The following is an 18,786-nucleotide window of genomic DNA, read 5'->3' on the forward strand; positions in this document are numbered from 1 at the left end:
AGGCTCCCCAACTGCTGACCCATCTGTCTGTCTTACCAAGTGAACACACACTTGCGGTCTTTGCACCCCGTGCAAGCTGTGTGTGCTTCTACTTCTAACATTTCTGACTTTGCTGTCCTAATTAACGCTCTTACAACATTCTTGAATATGCATCAGATTTGGTATAAGCCTTTTTTACTTGGGGTGGAAAAAAAAGGAAAAAAAGAAGGAAAATAAGTATAATAACCTCAAATAACCCATTGACTACAGTGGCTATTTATAGGGATGAGCTTATAACAAAACGGTATAATAATCTATAGCTACGCACAGAAATCACATTCACAATAGATGCCAGGAACATCAGTCCTTTGTTTCATTTGTACAAAAACGTACCCATTTTGATCTGTTCACCTGATGTGCTTACAATTTCAAAACGGTTAACTGTTTTTTTGTTGAATAAATAGGAAAACTTAAAGCCCCTTACTAGTAGCCATACTGAGTTAACATACTTAAGTGTACATGCATTATTTTTGTGAAGTTTGATAGAAAAAAAGCTCAGGGTTGAGCCCACTGATGATGGAAAAAGGACCTCAGATTATTTCTGAAAATAGTTATGTCTGCAGCACCATTATGTTGTTGAATGTTGTCAATTTCTGTGTTCTGGGCCGTAGCATTCTAAATAGAAGCCTCTCTCAGTTTGTTTGGTGCTTTGTCACACTTTGTCACACTTTGCTGCCGTTCCCTCAGGCTTCCACTGTGATTTTTCTGTCTGCAAGAGGAGCAGAAATCATCCTCTCAGCTCCCCGACCAAATCACAACACTTTTTCATCCTAAAAGTGAATTACGGAGTACTCGGCTTTAAATAATAAAAAAAAATGTTACCAGACCTTCCTTGTTTGGACAAACCAGACATGTTGTGACTAGACGTAGAAATGTGTTATTAGACTCTGTTATCACTGTCATAGGTTGCACATATACAATCAACAAAAAGCTTTTTTTTTAATGTGTGTTCGGCTTACTGCAAAAATATGATAAAGCATAATCTGCTGTAGCATAAGACCATATTTGGTAATGACCATCAAAAAGTTAATGAAAAAGTGAAGGCGACTTTAGTTTTTAAAGCAACCTCGCCTCGTTTTTAAAGCAACCTCGCCGCCGCTCACTGCCATCAGAAGGCAGCCACGTCGTAATGTAATGAATTAGAGACACACAGCAAGATTATTGTATGCGATTTCACTACTGTAGACATTTTGCTGACATTTAAAAGAGAAAACATGCAGCTATGCAGTTCTAGTTATGCTGTTATGCAAACATTTGCAGCCGTGAAAGCCATGGAAAACATACTAATTAAAATATATAGTTTGCAGTATGTTTAAATATCCCCTTTTAAGTTCAGCGTGTTAAGCCGCTGTTGTTGAATGGGAGTATATTTTAGGGGATGAGTAACAGGACAAAAAGGAGTGGAAGGAGGGACAATGAGTTGTAGATCAGCATTATTTAATTATTATTGTCATATTGTTTCTTGAACAGAAACAAGAAACCAAATCTCTGAATGTTTTTTTTTTTTTCACATGAGGTTTTAACAGCACGAGCACAGGCCTCCGGGGTTATTATTTAAATATTTCTTGTATTTTAGGATCATCTTTCTGGTTATTTCTGTCATCAGTCACTGTGTGATCAAAGGAAGCATAACGTTTGAATAATTCAGTTTTTCCTGTCACTGTCTGACAGGTTAGAATAAAACCCTGTTTTATTTTTAGAATTTGGCACATCAAACATGTCCACTAATTCATTGAGTCCACAGTATGTAAGTCTTCTGTAACTCCAACAATTTAGCCTCATTAGGAGCCAAAGTATACTTCAGGGCTCATTGACTTGCTGCCTCAGGGCGGGTTTTTGTTTTCCCAGAACTTGTGCATCTCCAAATCTGTTTCCCGCTTCTAATTACGATTTTATATGATAATAAAGTATAACCCGTCTGGGCCCTTGAGGGTGGCAACAATCTCCATAACCTCTTAATAGTTTCATGAAAAATAAATGAGCCTTTATATCCTTTAACAAATCATAATGGCACATTTTGCCAACTACAATTAGTTTAGGAGCATTACTTATTTGGTCTTCTTTTGCATTTGTAGTTTCCCGGCATGCTGATGTTTTCACTGAAGGTTTCATGATGGTAGCAATCAGCTGCCCCCCCCCCCCCCCCCCCTCCACACTTTCTGCTGCAGCACATTCCTCTCGACACACTATTTTATGTTTCCGTCTGTCAAGTGGTGCCGAGATGAGATTTAGGCCGGATATTGCTCTGCAGGGGAGGGGGAGTTGCAGGGTTTCCAGTAATTGAACATAGGGCTCTCGCTATAGCTCCTAAAAAATTTAGCAGCAAGCAAGAAATACAAGTAAATATTTTGTCTCTGTCCAACCCAATCTTTGTTTGTTCATGTTTTACCTTTTTGTTTCTCTCATTCCCAAACTCTTCTCTGCTTTACCAGGCATTATATTCAGGACTTGGGTTTTGAAGCTCCTCCTTTCTCTAGTCAGGAGAATGATTCATTAGTCATACTGCTATCATTAAGGTTTGTGGTGACATCCTGACATGTCATAATAGGAACTACCTCACACAGGTGGCTCTCATTTACCTGTCTGCATAAGGAAACATTTACCTTAGTACCATATAGACCAGAGTCTTATAACCCACCCTTTAACTCACTTGCATATTGTAGCGTGCTGCACTTTTACATTCCAATGGGAGACCAATTATTGGCCCCTCAACTGAACACTTGTGTCCTTACAGAGACTGAGAGCAGCCCATTTCAAAAGTAGTCACCCCCCCCCCCATCAGCTTTTTTTGCTTTAATTTTCAGCAAATGCAGATTAACAAACTAGGTGCAGGTCAGTGTCTTGCAGCTGTTGTGCTAGGTTTTTCTACTTGTTCATGCACAAAATTCTTATATAATTAAAAAAAATCACTCATTAGTCAATTATTCTGCCAATCGTATTCCCTGACTATATGCATACTGTTGTAGCTCACTCCATTCTGAGTTACACAGTAATTGGGATAGAAGTTAAGTCAGGTGTATCATAATGAAGGTGATTTGCATACCTTAGGTTTCAAGTGCAGAATTGTTGTCCATTCATAATATTGTTTATTACAAAGAATAAAGCCTCTTCAGTGTGGAGTATCAAGACTTGTTCTTGGCAGAGTGCATAGCACACTTCTCATAAAAATAGATCCAATGATGTATTAATTATAAAATACAACAAATTATTTATGTAAAAAATTCAGTACAAGGTCAACCTCTGTCAGATGGAATTCCTGCATGACTTTTACCACCCACTTCAATTCTTTCGTTCGAGATTCTTCATGTCGGTAACATTGTCATATGCAGATCCTCCATCTGTAGACAAAAAAAAGTATTCCTTGTAGAGGAGTATGCTTGTTTGCTTGTAGCTATTCTCTAATTTTCACATATGGCCATCTCTTAATTCTCTGCTTGTTTTTCTGTAGTGTACCTGTCGCAAAGACATGGTGAAGATTTCCATGGACGTGTTTGTGCGCTGCCTGCAGCCGGATCGCTACGAGCTGTGGAAGCAGGGCAAAGACAGCACTGTGTTGGACCACCTTAAGGCCACTGGGCTCAGCTGCCCCGAACTAGAGCGCTGGCGGGAGCATCGTGTGAACCACAGAGCAAATGTCCTGAGAAGGTGAGAGGTCAAACTACATAGGTGAAACGTCAGCAATTTTTTTTAGCAGCTTGTTATCGTTGAAATGTGGCTAATGTATGCAAATTGATATGTAACTTGCTTCCGCGCTGCCAACACTCGGTTGCCATCATTGTGTTGTCTCATTGACTTTAGTCGGCTCTGGGGCGGTTGTTCAATCAGAAAATAAAGGCCGACAATCTGTTGTTTGGAACAACCGCTATTAAAACAAAATGGCAAATACACGGGGAGCATTGGACGCTAGTTAATCATTGTTCGTTCAGTTTGCCTTTAAAAGGTTTTGATCCACATGTTGCTTATTCATATGTATTTGTATGTCAATTAATTGAATAATTGTGCCTCACCTCAGGGCCCTGCAGAAGATGAAGCAAGTTCGTCGACTAAAGCTAGAGGAGGTGAAGGTGCTTGCGCAGGAAGGCATTGAGTTAAATGCCGCCGAGTACCAACGTCAGGTGGAGCAGCGTGAGGCCCAACGGAGGCAAGAGCGAGAAGAGCGTCTAGCCAAGGAGGCCATAATGACTCTGGAGGCCATGGAGCGAGAGGAGCAGGAGGCTGCCAAGGCTGCTGCCAGAGTCGCAGAAGCTCCAGCTGCACAGGGTGAGGACAATAAAAGCATTCTGAGATTGTTTGTTTGTGTGCACACTCGAAAATGGAAGATTGGTTTTTATTCCACTAGATTAACGAGGGCATGGCCTCTTAAACGTTCTGCAGCTGCACAGTGAAATATGGATAACAAACAATTATCCTGTCTCAGCTTAGTCCCCGTCCCATTAATGAAGTCAGTCCTTCATGCTGTCGATTGCCTTTTTTGCCTCCTTACAACTATTCCCAGGAACTGTGTCCACGTTTTTGTGTGCGTGTGACTGAAAGAACATGATGAAATTTAACCCAAGCATAAAGCCGGGCTGGCATAGCCTGTGAACTTGGTGTAGAACTTGAGGTTAAAGTAGAACACCCATATATGGTTTAAAAAGTGTATTACATTTTCATTTAAATATGGCCTCATCGTGTCATTCTAACCTTGTCGATAAGCTGTTTTTAACAAAGAATAAAATTCAGCTGTAAGCTGCAATGTAACCACATTAATTTCAGTCTCATTTGGGGCCTCCCCAGGGTTTAAATGGAGGCTCTTGAGTGCCATAAATAATCCATTGCAGTATTTCATTTCTATTCATCTCACCCTAAGTAGACGCAACACGTTTTCCAGTTGGCACAACAGTCCTTATTATCCGTCTGAAGTTCTTGTTTTTTTTCTTCTAATTGTCTTTGCAAAGAATCTGAGGCCAAACCACAGAGCCCGTCGGAGGACGCAGAGAAAAAGAAGCAGAAAAAGTCAAAGAAATTGTCAAATATCTACAGCAACATAAGTGGGTACGAGGAAGTCTTGGAGCAGTTTGCCACAACCAGCACCAAGGCTTTAACGAACACCGCGGTCAGTCAACGAGCGGAGGGGAACCTTCTTACTCCAAGACAGAGTGATCTCCCATTAGACAACAAGCTCGATGTGATTGCCGCCCAGGTAAGATTGCTGAAGCTTTAAGTTGATTATATTTGTCTCTGATCTGTAAGAAGTTTATCAGCGAATCTTAATTATCTCAAGCCACAGACGTTGGCATTTTACTGCACAGATGTTTAGCTGGGTGATCTGGGTGAAGAACAGAGTTGGACTGCTACATTTCCATTAGTTCTCTGCAGCAGTTACATTGATTGCAATGCAAAAATCAACAAGTTAATTGACCAAAACGTTATTTAATTTTTTACGTGATATGAAATGAATCTCTGTGATAAAAAGTTACAGCTGTTCTAAAAAGGCATATATATATATAAGTACTTTACCACAGCAGAACATCTTGCAAATTTTTTTTTTTTAAATCTATTAGGTTGAAATCCTAGACAAGAAATATAAGTTGAGTCAGTATGAAACGATCTTGTGTTTTTCCAGGCATGCTTCTCCAAGGTAAAAATGCCAACTGAGGTCAAAAAGAGTCGGCGTCACCCCCTCAGCAAGCCCCCCATGCGCTCCCCCCTGTCCATTCTCAAGCAAGACCCCACCAGTGACAAAGGTTTGTGTCTGCAAATGGTGTAATCCATGAGTGCATTTTATTTGAAATATATTTATATCTGAACATTCTGTCATATCACGTTATGTATTCTGTCCTCTTAATTATTTGTATCTACGTACTTAAAAGGAATAAGATAGCCTTTTTGTTTTGATTCAATACGGCGAAAGAAAAACAAACCGGGCAAGTTCCCAATGGGTATAATGAAATGAATACTGCAAGGCCTCTTCTCCCGCCCTTCCCTTCTGTTCTTTCATTTTCAAAATGATTGATCCGGGAATCATGACTTCCCATTACCTGCTAAGTCACTTTACGTCACCAGCAGGGCACCTGACTGGGACATGTACTTTAGAAGGGTTGATGGGGAGAAAGAGAGTACTGGCAGTAAATAATGTGTGTATTTGATTTTTTTGCCCACAGAGCTGTCCTCCCCCATGCCCCTGGACAGTGACATGAAAAAACAGGAGCACCTGTGGCAGAATCACTCGCCCAACTTCCTGGCGGAAAAGGCCTTTAATGCCGCTGTGGCAGCTCTCCAACCCCACTGCGCTGTCTGTTCACTCTTCTGTCCCTACACAAAGGTACGCACTGCAACAGAAGCACGTAGCAATAAATGTAGTGATGTTAAAAGCAGTAGGTGTTCAGTTGGGCCGGTTAGTGGCATTGGTGAGGTTGGTCATGTCTAGATTAACTGGAAAACTTGTAGTAAATGCTCACAAATAGAAATTACAACAGCTTGGTCCTGTCTTCATTTATCACCAATGTTGAAGGCTGGCCAGTAAACAACGTGGATATAATCCACTAATGTAATTATCTCCTTTCCTTTGGCCCTTCCAGCCTCACAAGGACATTTTTGTCGTAAATGAAACCAAGCGTGGCTCCCTTCCCCGCCTGACTCGTCCCCTGGTCCCAGAGATGTGCTTCAGCGTTGCAGGCAACACTGAGCCTCCACCCACCAACTATCACATTGGGGAGGATGGAACTAGTCCGCTCCTCTGCTGTTCGTCGTGCCACATGCAGGTTCATGCAAGTAAGTATAAAACCTTCAATTGTTCAGATTGCTTTGCAGTCGAGGCATCACTCAGCGGCTTCCCCCAGCGCCGATTAAACCAAGTCAACGCAAAAGTGCCAAGAACTGCAGTTCCCTTCACGGCCACTCAAGGCTGGCTGCAAAAGTAAAACTATCCCCATGTAATCTGCCGTTACAATATTTTATTTATTATATAAGCAATTTAACTATCAAGAGCTCATACTAATTTGCACCATTAAAACAAACATTTTAGCAAGATATTAAGTGTTATTTGCTTTCTCCCTGTTGTTGTGGAATGGTTACCATGACTCTGTTCACCTTGGAGACATTTAGCTGAGGGCACAGCATCTGATTTATAACAATCTGTGGGCTTCAAGCCCACATACAGACTGACAAGCTTTCTAGAAGGACTCTACTGGGCATTTTCTCTACTCTTTATATCCCTGGGCCCCTGATAATAGTGTTGGAATAATAGAAGGCACTGAAGATGAGGCTCCAATACCACAGCACAACAATATGTCTGCTCAATCACCCCGTCGCCACACTTGGTGAGGCCCCCTAGTTTACCTCTCCTTGACTCTGGTTGAACTAGCCGAGAGGCTGCTCAAGCAATGCAAAGGCCTCTCTGAAGGCAACACACACCTAAGGCTTCCTAGCTCTTGTTTGCTCGGCTTTCCACACTTCATTTTCACAAAGAATGTCAACTATTGAGGGAATATGGTATCTGTCACAGCAAAGCGGGAAGGCTAACTTTGCTAACTTTGTGTACGAGCTACGGGACCTCTGGGCTTAGCTCTACTTGCTAAATGTGGGTCGTTTTATAAATGTGTGTGCATATGGATTGGCGTATTGGTGGAATATGTCAGCAATTGGCAGAGAATATCGCTGTTTGGCTTTTATGGGTTCATTTGATTTAAATTGTCTGCCTCCCACAATGCTGCTCAGCCACTGCGGGGAAAGGCATGTAGAGTATGCATGTTTTCACCATCAGCTTTGTGAAATAAGAGTTTGCTTCAAACAAACTAGAGTTGGTGATGGGTGGATCACAGCTGGGGTGTGTATATAACTATATGCCTTAGTTACGTGTCAGGCAGCACATGCAATCGGATGAATGACATTTTGGACATGAGCTCAGTCAGTGACAGACACCCACACACACAAAACAAACCTCCTGGGTTCTTATTATCCCTGAAGCTGGAGTGCACCTTGAAAAGGCTAGTTCATTAGTGCTCCAGAGATAAGCTGGACTCGGCTGGGGAAGCAGCAGTGCTATTGATGAGAGGATACAAAGCAGAAAGAACCCCTGTCAGAAACACCAGCTCCGCTCTATTTCTTTGCTGCTCGTTGTGGGAGTGGACATTCAACGAAGGATCATTCAGACCTGTCAAAGTGCATGTAAACATTCAGAAGCTTCATTCGGACAACAGGAGGATAATGTGACTGTTTTAAAGAGAAAGCTCTAACAGAATGGTTAAAAAGGGTCTGGCATCAAGTGCATAGTAATTCATCCAGAAAGTGCTCGGGAAACACTGAATGCAAAATGTTAAAGTAAAGATACATTAACCAATTCCTCTTGTGTTTTGTAGGCTGTTACGGTGTGAAGCCAGACTCTGTCAGTGATTCCTGGATGTGCTCCAGATGTGCAGGAGGAGCCTGGACAGTGGTGAGTAGCAGCACTAACTTGTGACAGACCAAGATCTTAGTTCCAACACAAGTCTTAAAACTACAAGTATTAAGTTGAAAATATTCTCTTGCTGCAGCTTGTCGTATGACTTTCATTGATCAGCATGCCTTGCTCCAATTGGAAGCATCGCGCTGCAGAAGACCCCTCGTATGTTTCAAAGTCCATTCTTTAACTGAAGGGACATGACTTGGGCCTTTATAAAACTGAGTCTGAAGAAATAAATTACAATATTTTTAATTGCTGTTAAAAGACTGTAGTAGACAAACAGGTGGATGGACAGATAATTAGTTTGTTAAAGCAGCTCGGTTCCATAATCAGCAAACTAACAAAGTGACTGAATTGTTGAAATTATGAGGGCTCACAGGATCTGTGTCACTGTGCACTCTGTCTCTGCCTTAATCATAATTTACTTCCGACTTTTCAGGAGTGTTGTCTCTGCAACTTGCGGGGAGGAGCTTTGAAGACAACCACGGACAACCGGTCAGTAGCATATTCTTGGGTTTATTAAATGTGCATAGAATATCAGATAAGAAAAACGTTGGACATTATATATATTAAACAATTGCAAAATGAAACATTTAAAAACTCTAGTATTAATGACTGAGTCTGTGTGTGAGCAAGACTTAAATAAAAATTCAATTGATAAAAAGAAAAAAAGCATTTTTTTAGCATTTTTCCCAATAAGAAAAGTCCCAATAGAAATGGCAGCTTAGTTAATGGTTAATCAATGATCAAGGGTCATCAATGAGTCCCTGCATGGTCTAGACTACCATGTTAAGTTTTTTTCTTTTTAGGGTCAGATATGATGATGTGGTTTTCTTCCAATATGTAAAATAGTATGGGGACTTTTCGCTGGCCTCAAGTATCTGCAGATCAGGACTGTGCGACGGTGTATACATGGGGATCACTAGTTTGTTCTTGCTATTTTTTTAAATTAACAATATGAAGGGGTATACGTTTCTTCCTCTTTAACCAGATGGGTGCACGTCATCTGTGCCATCGCTGTAGCTGAAGCTCGCTTCGTCAACGCCATTGAGAGGGAGCCCGTGGATGTCAGTGCCGTTCCGGATACGCGCAAGAATCTGGTAAATACGACGAAGCAAAACACGCTTTCATCTCATGTTTTAATCTGCTGTCAAAGTCAAAATCATCATCTTCCACCTTTTTGAAAAAAAGTGCTTATTCACTGGAGCCTCTGTTGTCTCGGTAATAAGGAATCCTCTCTCCTTACCGATTCTTTTTTCTCTTTCGCACATTTGAGCAAATTCCTCTTTCCTGCTTGTGCACCCGTGTCTCGCTCTCGCTCTCGCGCTCTCTCTCAGTAGCCATCTCTGATGCTCCGATAGATCCTTTTTAGAGAGCTGCGGAGGACATCGGGCTCACATGTGCTGAGGGGAATGGCTGAATAATCAGCTGTCATTTCTCGCTGCGCAAAATTAACTGCATTGATCCCGTGGGTAGGAGGCAACTTCCCCAAATCGCTGCTCTTTCTTGTGATCCCACCTCACAAGCAATGGCAGTGTTTCTGGTTCCTCTATAACCGATCTAAACATAGTGATGCCTCTACCATCTTTTGTATAATCTTTTAAGGCGAGTCATTTGCGTCTGAGCGCTGTCAAAGTGGGTTTCCTCTTCCGTCTTCTCTTAAAAGGCCATAAGAAGGAGCTCTTCGCTCTAATGATTCGGATGACTGGCCTGATCAAATGTGAACACTTGGAAACCGGTTAATATTGCAGTGTGTTCAGCAATCTATTTGCCCTCCCTCTTTAAACATTTGGGTTTCATTGACCAAGCTGACGTTCTCAGCCTCAGTTGCACCGTGATATCTCCAAAATGTACCTTCCCCCAAAGGTAGTGTTGCATTTTGTACCTATAGGCACTACAGTTGCAAGCTGCTAAAATTAATCATGAAATCTTTTAAACTGTTATCCACCTACCTGTCCAGGTCAATCCATTAGTTGACCTGGACAGGTGGAAACACACAAAACCAATGATTTCATCAGTTCTATCGGTGTTAACTGCCATCATAATCATAATTTTCGAGTTTGCATTTTACTTCAGAGGGTAGATTTAGGGTACATCGATATATACATTGTATTATGCTACCAGAAGACGGGGCCAAAATCTGAGACAATTTATAGAATGTTTTAAAATGGAGGCTTTTGAGATTGTGTTGACTTAGTGGTTTTTCAATCAGAAAAGAAATTTGTCATGAAGAAAAAAACTGCTAATGCTACTTGGTGCTTGATGTCACCAGCTGCCTGCGATATTCAAGCTTATTATAACTCATACCATATTGGCCTATAAAATGTCACACAACACAGGTCTGTTAAAAAATATTGTTTCTTACATCAGTTCTAAACTTGAAGTATTGTCACCTCATGTTTAGGACTTGCTCAAAGGCAGATGTACGTCATGATCGTTCATCGGCAGTGTTTGTAATTACTTCTATGCCAGAGGGGGGAGACAAAAGATCCGCATTGCAGGTTTAATTAAGAATTTTCTTTTTTTTATTGACCGGCCATGCGCCACAATACAGCTGCTCGCAGTGCGATTTGTCAGAAAATGAGGGGGGTTAAAAAGGAATGGTTAGAGAAAGGGGATACATCGATTCAAATGATAACTCCAATAAAACAAGATGACACAGCTGCCAAAGTTGTTTGGTAATGAGTTTGTGTGTAATATACATGGATGTTGTCACAAGTTAAATATACACAATGGCACTTTTCTGCCCCTCAATTGTATTCCTTTTTAGGTGATTTCTTCAAAGATAATGTTTCTGCAAAGGGTCCAATCCTGGTGTGTTGAGGACAACTGACTTTGACAGTGTGAATTCTTTACATCCTGTTGTTCGCTTTCCTTGGTGCGTCCCGACTTTTCATCTCTCTGAGCCTTGTTCTCTTCTTTTTAACTGAAAAAAGGATGAGGGGTGGTGACGGGTTGGGTAAAGACAATGGAGCCATGGTGTGTTGAAGGATTCAAAGTGAATTGAAAATTAAAGAAGAATGTTGTGTGGCTGCATGTGCCGGATGACACGTGTCAAAGTGTCTCATTGGAGAGGGGACTGGTTTCACTGCCAGGCAAAGATTTGGTTGACTGGTTATTTCACACTCTGGATGTGGGGATAGAATGAAGGGATTTGAAGAGGAAATGTTCCAGGAGGGGGATATGAAATTCCTTGTTTGATTGTGCAAGAGTAGGAGTCGAACTGGTGATGCAAGACGCCAGGATGCAGAGGGGAAAAAAAGAAAGATGGACTTATTTTTCGCGGATTGTTACAGTGTCCGTTCAGCTGGTCTTCGAGAAAGCCTTGACACTTTCAGTGTAGCCTCGAAGAGAATGTCATCTGACTCCTGACCACTGGACTTTCATCTTCTGTGCATTTTTGTGCTGTCAGTCATTACTTTGTATCTTGCCTTTGGCGTAAATGACCTTTTTACACGTCAAGTCACCTTCACCTCCTTCTGTTATATAAAGATGTAACCGTGTGACTGCAGACCCATACATCTGTCGGTTTACGTCAGCTGTCACTGATTATTCTATAATATTAGAGTAAAGTGTTGGAGAATGTATTTTGAAAGTAAATTATTAAATAGTGAGTCTGTAAATTTCTGACAGGATATCGAACGGTTTAAAAGTATAAAGCTGCAGCCAATATCCAAATAGTGCAAATGCTTACCTTTTGATAATCCTCTGTATTCCAATTATATTATTACTCAGATTAGGCTTTCTCGATTTTATTTATTTTTTCTTCTCTTTATTTTCTTGCCTCTGTCTTTTCCCTGTCAGACTAATGCCGAGCAGATATATTTACAATGTAACGTAGGCCACAGACTAATACAGTCCACCACTTTATCATCTATTTTGGTAATACCGTATTTTCGCGACTATAAGGCGCACTTAAAATCCTTTTCTTCCTAAAAAAACGGCGCGTGCGCCTTATAATCCGGAGCGCCATATCTATGGATGAATTGGGTGATCCATACTGGTTAACGAGGATCCATTGGAGGGAAAGTCTGGTGCCAGCAGCCGCGGTAATTCCAGCTCCAACAGCGTATTGTAACGGACTGTGTTTTCATGTTCTGGAGCGGCGTTGCACTTTACAGAGTTTTGGGATGGTCAGTGAAGGGCGCACAATGTGACGTCACTCATCTTAGTGCCACCTATGGGGACGCGGGAATTGTTGTTGTTTTGGAGAGCGATGGTGTGTTTTTGTTCGGCCGACAGTAGCCTGTTTCTCGACAATAAAACCAGAAGATAAGCACATTGTCCAGAGATTCATTAGCGAGAGTCGCTACAGTACATTAAAGCTCGTAGTTCGATGTCGGGATCGCGCTGACGGTCCGCCGCGAGGCGCCACCGTCTGTTCCAGCGCTGCCTCTCGGTGCAAGATGCACCAAAGCATTTGCCAAGAATGTTTTCATTAACCAATAACGAAAGAGATATTGTTAATATCCACATTAACGTTTGAACAACGTTACCATGGGAGTGAAGAGTTTTCAGAACGCTTAATAACGTTTGATTTAGCACAGCCGGATCTAGTGAATGCATAACGCAGCCCCAGTCAAACGTTTTACTGCAGTTACTTCTATGCGCCTTGTGATCCGGTGCGCTCTATATATGAAAATAGTTCTAAAATTGGCGATTTATTGAAGGTGCGCCTTGTAATTCAGTGCGCCGTATAGTCGCGAAAATACGGTAATTAATTAATGGACTCAATTGTTTGAATTTATTCACACCTTTTCCCGCTTTGAATAAGGCACTTTTTTGTATTGAAGATAAATCTACATCCAATTGCTCTAAAATGGTCTCTGTCTACCTGTTGCCAGGGTGAATCTTGGTATTGGAGCTTCGTTGGTCGCTTTTAACTTTAACTTAACTTTTTCACCATAGTTTGCTCAACCTGTTTTCTAAAACTGGGACCTCCACACCTCCACCATGGCAACCGCAAATTCATTGACACATGTGCTTGCCCAGCTACCAGTATGTGATATGTTGTCCCTTTAGGTTCACTGGCAATTAGGAAACCAGTCTTTTTAAAAAAAAAAAATTATAATTGAAAATTCTTGAAGGTCGTTGAAAGATAATTTAGTAAAGACATTTGTGTCTAACCTGCATCATCAACCAAAGTCTTTTTTGTATTGTAGAAGTGTGTGTTCTGCCATGGAAAGACTGCCAATCAGAACCGCGGCGCCTGCATCCAGTGCTCACACGACAACTGTGCCACGTCCTTCCACGTCACCTGCGCCCAAATCGCTGGAGTTGTCATGACACCGGCCGACTGGCCGTACGTGGTGTCAGTCACCTGTCAAAAGCATAAAAGCAAAAGGGTCTCCTCCAAGGTAAGTGCTTTCAAGAGAAATAGTCAACCGTTAAATTAAGTAATTTGTATTAGCAAGCTTGAATGCTTGTTCTCTAGGTTGTAGACATTTGGGGTTTTTTTTAACTTCAGACCGACTTCCATTAGATGAGAAGTTAATCTTTCGGTGTTCATGCAGAGGACAGTATGTGCCGCTGCTGGTAGAGCACACGCAGGTTTAACCCTTTCTTAACCTCAAATGGTCTGTCTGGGTTTTGATCCTTCCAGCCGAAGACGACATCCAAAGGCCCGCAGAGTCTGAACCTGAGCCAGAGGGTGATTGGGCGCAACAGTGACGGCTGGTACTACCACTGTACCATCATCGGCATGGCAACGCAGACCTACTACGAGGTCAACTTTGACGATGGCTCGTATTGTGACAACCTGCACCCAGAGAATATCTTGGTGAGTTTTTCAATTTTTTTTATATAGATCGATAGATAAGTCAGGAGAAAATGTAGCAGCATTTATAATCGTAAATGGTGTGAATTCAAACACACTTGGATAAATCGCTGCCACTTGTTACACACATAACTGTCGTGATGAGGTTCTAGTTAGAACTATGAACTACAATTAAGTAATCAGGTAGTCTGATAGTGTAAAACGACAAAACAGTTTGAATTGGGGGAAAGTGGAAAGTATTTATTGAATAACTAGGAAAATCTGTCAATTTATTTTACTTGGTAAATTGAATTTTACTGCCTCAGGTCAACTTCTAAGGTGCTTACTGCTGGTTTAAAATGTTTATTAAATGAGGCATGCCTGGGGAGTGAGTGGTATGTCCTCACCATTAACTCTTAGGGCTCTTCCTCTCAATCTTCTTCCAATTGAACTACATCGTGTTTCTCTTCCTTCAGAGTCACGACTGCTTGCGTACCGGTCCTCCTGAGGTGGGGGAGTTGATTGTGGTCAGCACAGCCGAGGGCCAGGTTGTCAATGCTTCCTTTGTCCGACAGCACACCCACAAATTCTACCAGGTGAGGAAAAACACAACTATTAGAAATTAGCATTGCTCATTTACAATCTGATCTGGCTGCAATGTATGTATCTCTGTGTGACAAGGTTGCCTGCCTTTGTTGATCACAGCGCATTTTGATAAAGTATGCCAATTACACTATGAAGTTGGAGTCAGCATCACTGATCCATGCTGGGGAATTCATGGGGCAAATATGGGAGTGCTCACAGAGTAGAAAAAGATTGTTGTGGGACTTGTCAGAGGATGACATCTTGGAAGTTACCTGCATACATGGATTTACCAGGAATGCATTAACTGCTGAACGTTTAAGAGAGGCTGTTAATCTTTTGCCTTGTTGATCTTTTTGTGAGGACATCAGTTGGTGCTTTAGTAATATAAATGCACAGGGAGAGTGTTTGTGGAGGCTGTTTTAGAACTATTGCAAAGCTTTCGAACCCAATTTGGTTTCCTTTCTGAGTAAAACATTGAACTCATTGATTAGGGTGAGAATTGTTTGGCATTCACAGAAGTTTAGAAAGTAACATTATTGTCTGCCCGGACGGCATACACCTCTTCAGTGTGTGTTGCGTCTTTGTCCGCTACCCTCCCATCTGCAGTGCTCTGAATCCTGTTTGAGACAAGAAGCGCAATGAATAACAACCATATCTCCAGCTGGTCATTCTGTCAATGCTGCGACCCTGACTGTTTCCTTGTTAGTTTTTTTTTTTTTTTTTTTAAAGCTAAATGGGTTTTAGGCTTCAGGGACATGGTCAGAGGCATTTTGGTGGTTGTTGGTTAAACTATTTGTTGTGGGGGAGACATCTGTGACTTACTGGGTGAATTTTAACATTTTTGCTAATTTCTTCACCACCCATGGTTGCATCTCATTATGCTTTCCTGCTGGTACAGCCTCCAAGCAATGGACTACTGACTTTATCATAATCATCTTTCAAATCCCTTCTAAAAAATGTTTTTATACATTGAATTTTTGAATATTTCTCATGGTTATTTTAAAAAGGTTTATCCTTTGGTATGTTTAAAATATGATTTGAGTCGATTTCTAATTACAAATTCATCATCTGCCCAGGTTGAGTTTCAGGACCAGAGCCAGTTGATACTGAAACACTCAGAGATACATCAGCTGGAACAGGATCTGCCAAAGAGGGTCAGAGCCAGACTGGTGAGTATATTGTATATATTATTGCTTTTAACTGTGTTCACACACCTATATGCTTCAGTTAAAGATGGATCTCTTGTAATGCAGCAGATTTCCAAATTGTTTGAAGAAAGGGCAGTACAACCAGCATTGGTTAATAAAAGGACACAAAAGTGGTTGCAGACCTATTTCAAAACTATTTATTTAAGCATAAAAAGGCTTTGTTTCTCACAGAAGATAACGTCTTGGTTATCCTTTATATACATATTTATATATATTAACATATATTTCCTGTACCTAATAATGATAAGAATATCATCATCTTGATGATGTTTTCTTGTTTCAAAGACAGAAATAGTAGAACATTGTTTCAATTTGAGATTGACCAGATCAACTGCCACCGGTCTCCTCCAATTTACACGTGGCGGATGATGGTTTGACGTTGCATAGATGGCCGCCATGCGCAAGCGTTCTGAAGTAGAAATGGTTTAGGTCTTGGAATGCTGCAGCACTCACCATGTTAACGTCACACTGGCCGTCCAATCATGTCAGAACATACGGTTGAAAGGTCAGCCAATTGTAAGAGACCGATTAAGCTGAAAAACTATTGTGAGGGATTTATGGTAAGGCTTTTCAATCCGTAAATGTAGTGTCCCATAATGTAAATCTGGATGGAGGACATTTGGGTGCCATCGGAACTTTCTAAGTACTTTTTTTTTTTTTTTCCAGGCCATCCCTGTGCCACTGGAGGAGGTCTCATCAGCAGATGAAGCCCAAGCAGCAAAACGCCGGCGGCTGCCCTCAGACTCTGCCCCAGTGGCTGGGACCTCCATGGGGATGTCAAATCAACCTGCCTGCGCCCTTACCACAGCGCCAGTAGGAGCTCTCGCAGCAGAAGATCACAGTATTCATACACTGGCGAACTCACATCCTCCGGCCCAGCCCAGCATTACCCCGCATGGCGCCGCCAGCCCACCCAATGGTATTCAGATGGACGCCGAGACGCCAATGGACATGAGCGTCGCCCTCACCGATGCTCTAACAGAGTCATCCCTGGCCTCGGACCCCACGCCGACACCACAGTCGACCCCCTTTTCAGTTGACGTTTCCTACATGGAGAGCCTCTTCCATTCACATTTCACTCAGGACAGTAGTCAAGGACCCCTGTATTAACAAGTGACTCCACTATACTGCTACTCGGCTAGTGGAGGCTGACCCGTTAGGAAGCAGGCGGATTCTACTGAGTGCCGGATTAAAGGACAAAACATTTACTCCACTGACTCAGAGTACAAGGCACACGAGCACTCTTTAATGCATGTTAGTTTTCTAATTTTGAGTTAATGTATTTGCATTGGTGCTTTAGGTTGCTCTGAAGCAGCAGCTAAAGAATTTGTTTTTTCATTTGAATATTTGTATTATTATTATTAATAGTTTCTTTGGCCTTGTAGGGTTTTTCCTCTTTTGGTCAGCTGCTGTGCTTTTCTGCTCCATCATAATATGAATACGTCTCCGGATGGTATCAACTCCATACCTCGTTGCATTAACTCAGTAACAGCACACTCTCATTTTATTTTGACCAGGAAGCTAATTACTGCAACAACCTCTCAGCACCGAGGCTCCTTGTGGACTGAGCTTTTTTTCTTTCTTTTTTTAAATAAAATAACCAGCAACAAAATATATATATTTTTCAATGCAGCCACAGTGGCTTTGAAAGTCTTTGGTGGAAGTAAATTTTCAAATCTCCAGGACATGCTCAGTAAGGTATTTTATTGTTAGAGGTAAATGGGGGATTGAGGTAAAAACATGTATTATAGGAGGAACTCAGTATTTAAATGTCTTTGTCGAATATTGAATTATTTGTAATTGAAAAACTGTTGAATGCAAACCTGAGTTTTTGCAGGATGCATAAAAACGTTGTGAAGATGTGTCAGGATAATTAACTAATGAACTATGAAATCTTATGTATTGACAGTCAAACTCATCTGGCAGCTCCACTTTTCACCTCAAACTCTCAGGGTTCCTACATTAGGAAAATGAATTTCAGCATTTCATCACACATTTCCAGAAGTTCAGAACAGCCCAGAGAATGTTGCACGGTCTTAATTGGAATAGGAATATCCGATACATGCTACTGTTAACAGATGGACGTCCATTATGAGTGATATCTTTCTTCTTTTAGCATACCAACTACCCAAAACTATAAGAACAAGTACGAAAAATGTTTCATAGTTGGTAGAAGAAAATGTTTGTAGGAACCCTAAAATCTGGAAACGTGTTGCATCATCTTTGTTTAAATTGGATGTACAAGTCAATATTGTATATATATATGTATGGTTTTGTTTTTCTGTTTCCTGTCTGTTCTTTTTCTGAATAATTCACAAACTCCACGCAATCTAAAATGGGAATTTGTTTTTTTAACAGGCAATTACTCTATTTGTACTCTCAAATACACATTTCTCCCCAGGTATGATCAATCTGTGCTTCAGAGGTGCTACTACTGATGGACTGATGAGTTTCCTTGTACATATTGTAGGCCTTGTGTATTGTGAATCAAATGTGTAAATTGCATACATATTTCTTTTTCCTGTCACCTCAAATTAAATGTAGGGCCTCAAGTATGATCCTTTGTCCAAATAATATACATTAAGGATATTTTATTTCAAATGGATTAAAGTTGGTTGCTAGTTGTCAGTGTTTTGTGTTTCAGTAGCGCAAACTATGAGAGCGAATACAATCCTATTCCGCTACTATAGTGATGTTCTGCCCTTTTGCGTTCATATGGTACGCCACAACCACACAACTCTCTATATATAGATATTTTCCCCTTGAGCGTGGGGGAA

At 41.2% G+C, this 18,786-nt stretch overlaps 1 protein-coding gene across 1 annotated transcript in view; it reads left to right on the top strand.

Annotated features, from left to right (window-relative positions):
- kdm4b (lysine (K)-specific demethylase 4B) overlaps positions 1–17,590 on the top strand; it is a 36,286-nt gene extending 18,696 nt beyond the window's left edge. The window contains exons 9-22 of the mRNA XM_037469319.2: positions 3,488–3,684; positions 4,052–4,299; positions 4,977–5,221; positions 5,645–5,765; positions 6,183–6,343; positions 6,600–6,792; positions 8,379–8,455; positions 8,901–8,956; positions 9,453–9,561; positions 13,624–13,818; positions 14,064–14,240; positions 14,693–14,812; positions 15,878–15,970; positions 16,676–17,590. Coding sequence (XP_037325216.2) covers positions 3,488–3,684; positions 4,052–4,299; positions 4,977–5,221; positions 5,645–5,765; positions 6,183–6,343; positions 6,600–6,792; positions 8,379–8,455; positions 8,901–8,956; positions 9,453–9,561; positions 13,624–13,818; positions 14,064–14,240; positions 14,693–14,812; positions 15,878–15,970; positions 16,676–17,119 — 2,436 coding nt within the window. The 3' untranslated portion in view covers positions 17,120–17,590. The remainder of the gene's footprint in view (positions 1–3,487; positions 3,685–4,051; positions 4,300–4,976; positions 5,222–5,644; positions 5,766–6,182; positions 6,344–6,599; positions 6,793–8,378; positions 8,456–8,900; positions 8,957–9,452; positions 9,562–13,623; positions 13,819–14,063; positions 14,241–14,692; positions 14,813–15,877; positions 15,971–16,675) is intronic.
- Positions 17,591–18,786: the final 1,196 nt, after the last annotated feature.

Source organism: Pungitius pungitius, chromosome 7 (assembly GCF_949316345.1).
Source record: "Pungitius pungitius chromosome 7, fPunPun2.1, whole genome shotgun sequence".
NCBI classification, from domain to species: domain Eukaryota; kingdom Metazoa; phylum Chordata; class Actinopteri; order Perciformes; family Gasterosteidae; genus Pungitius; species Pungitius pungitius.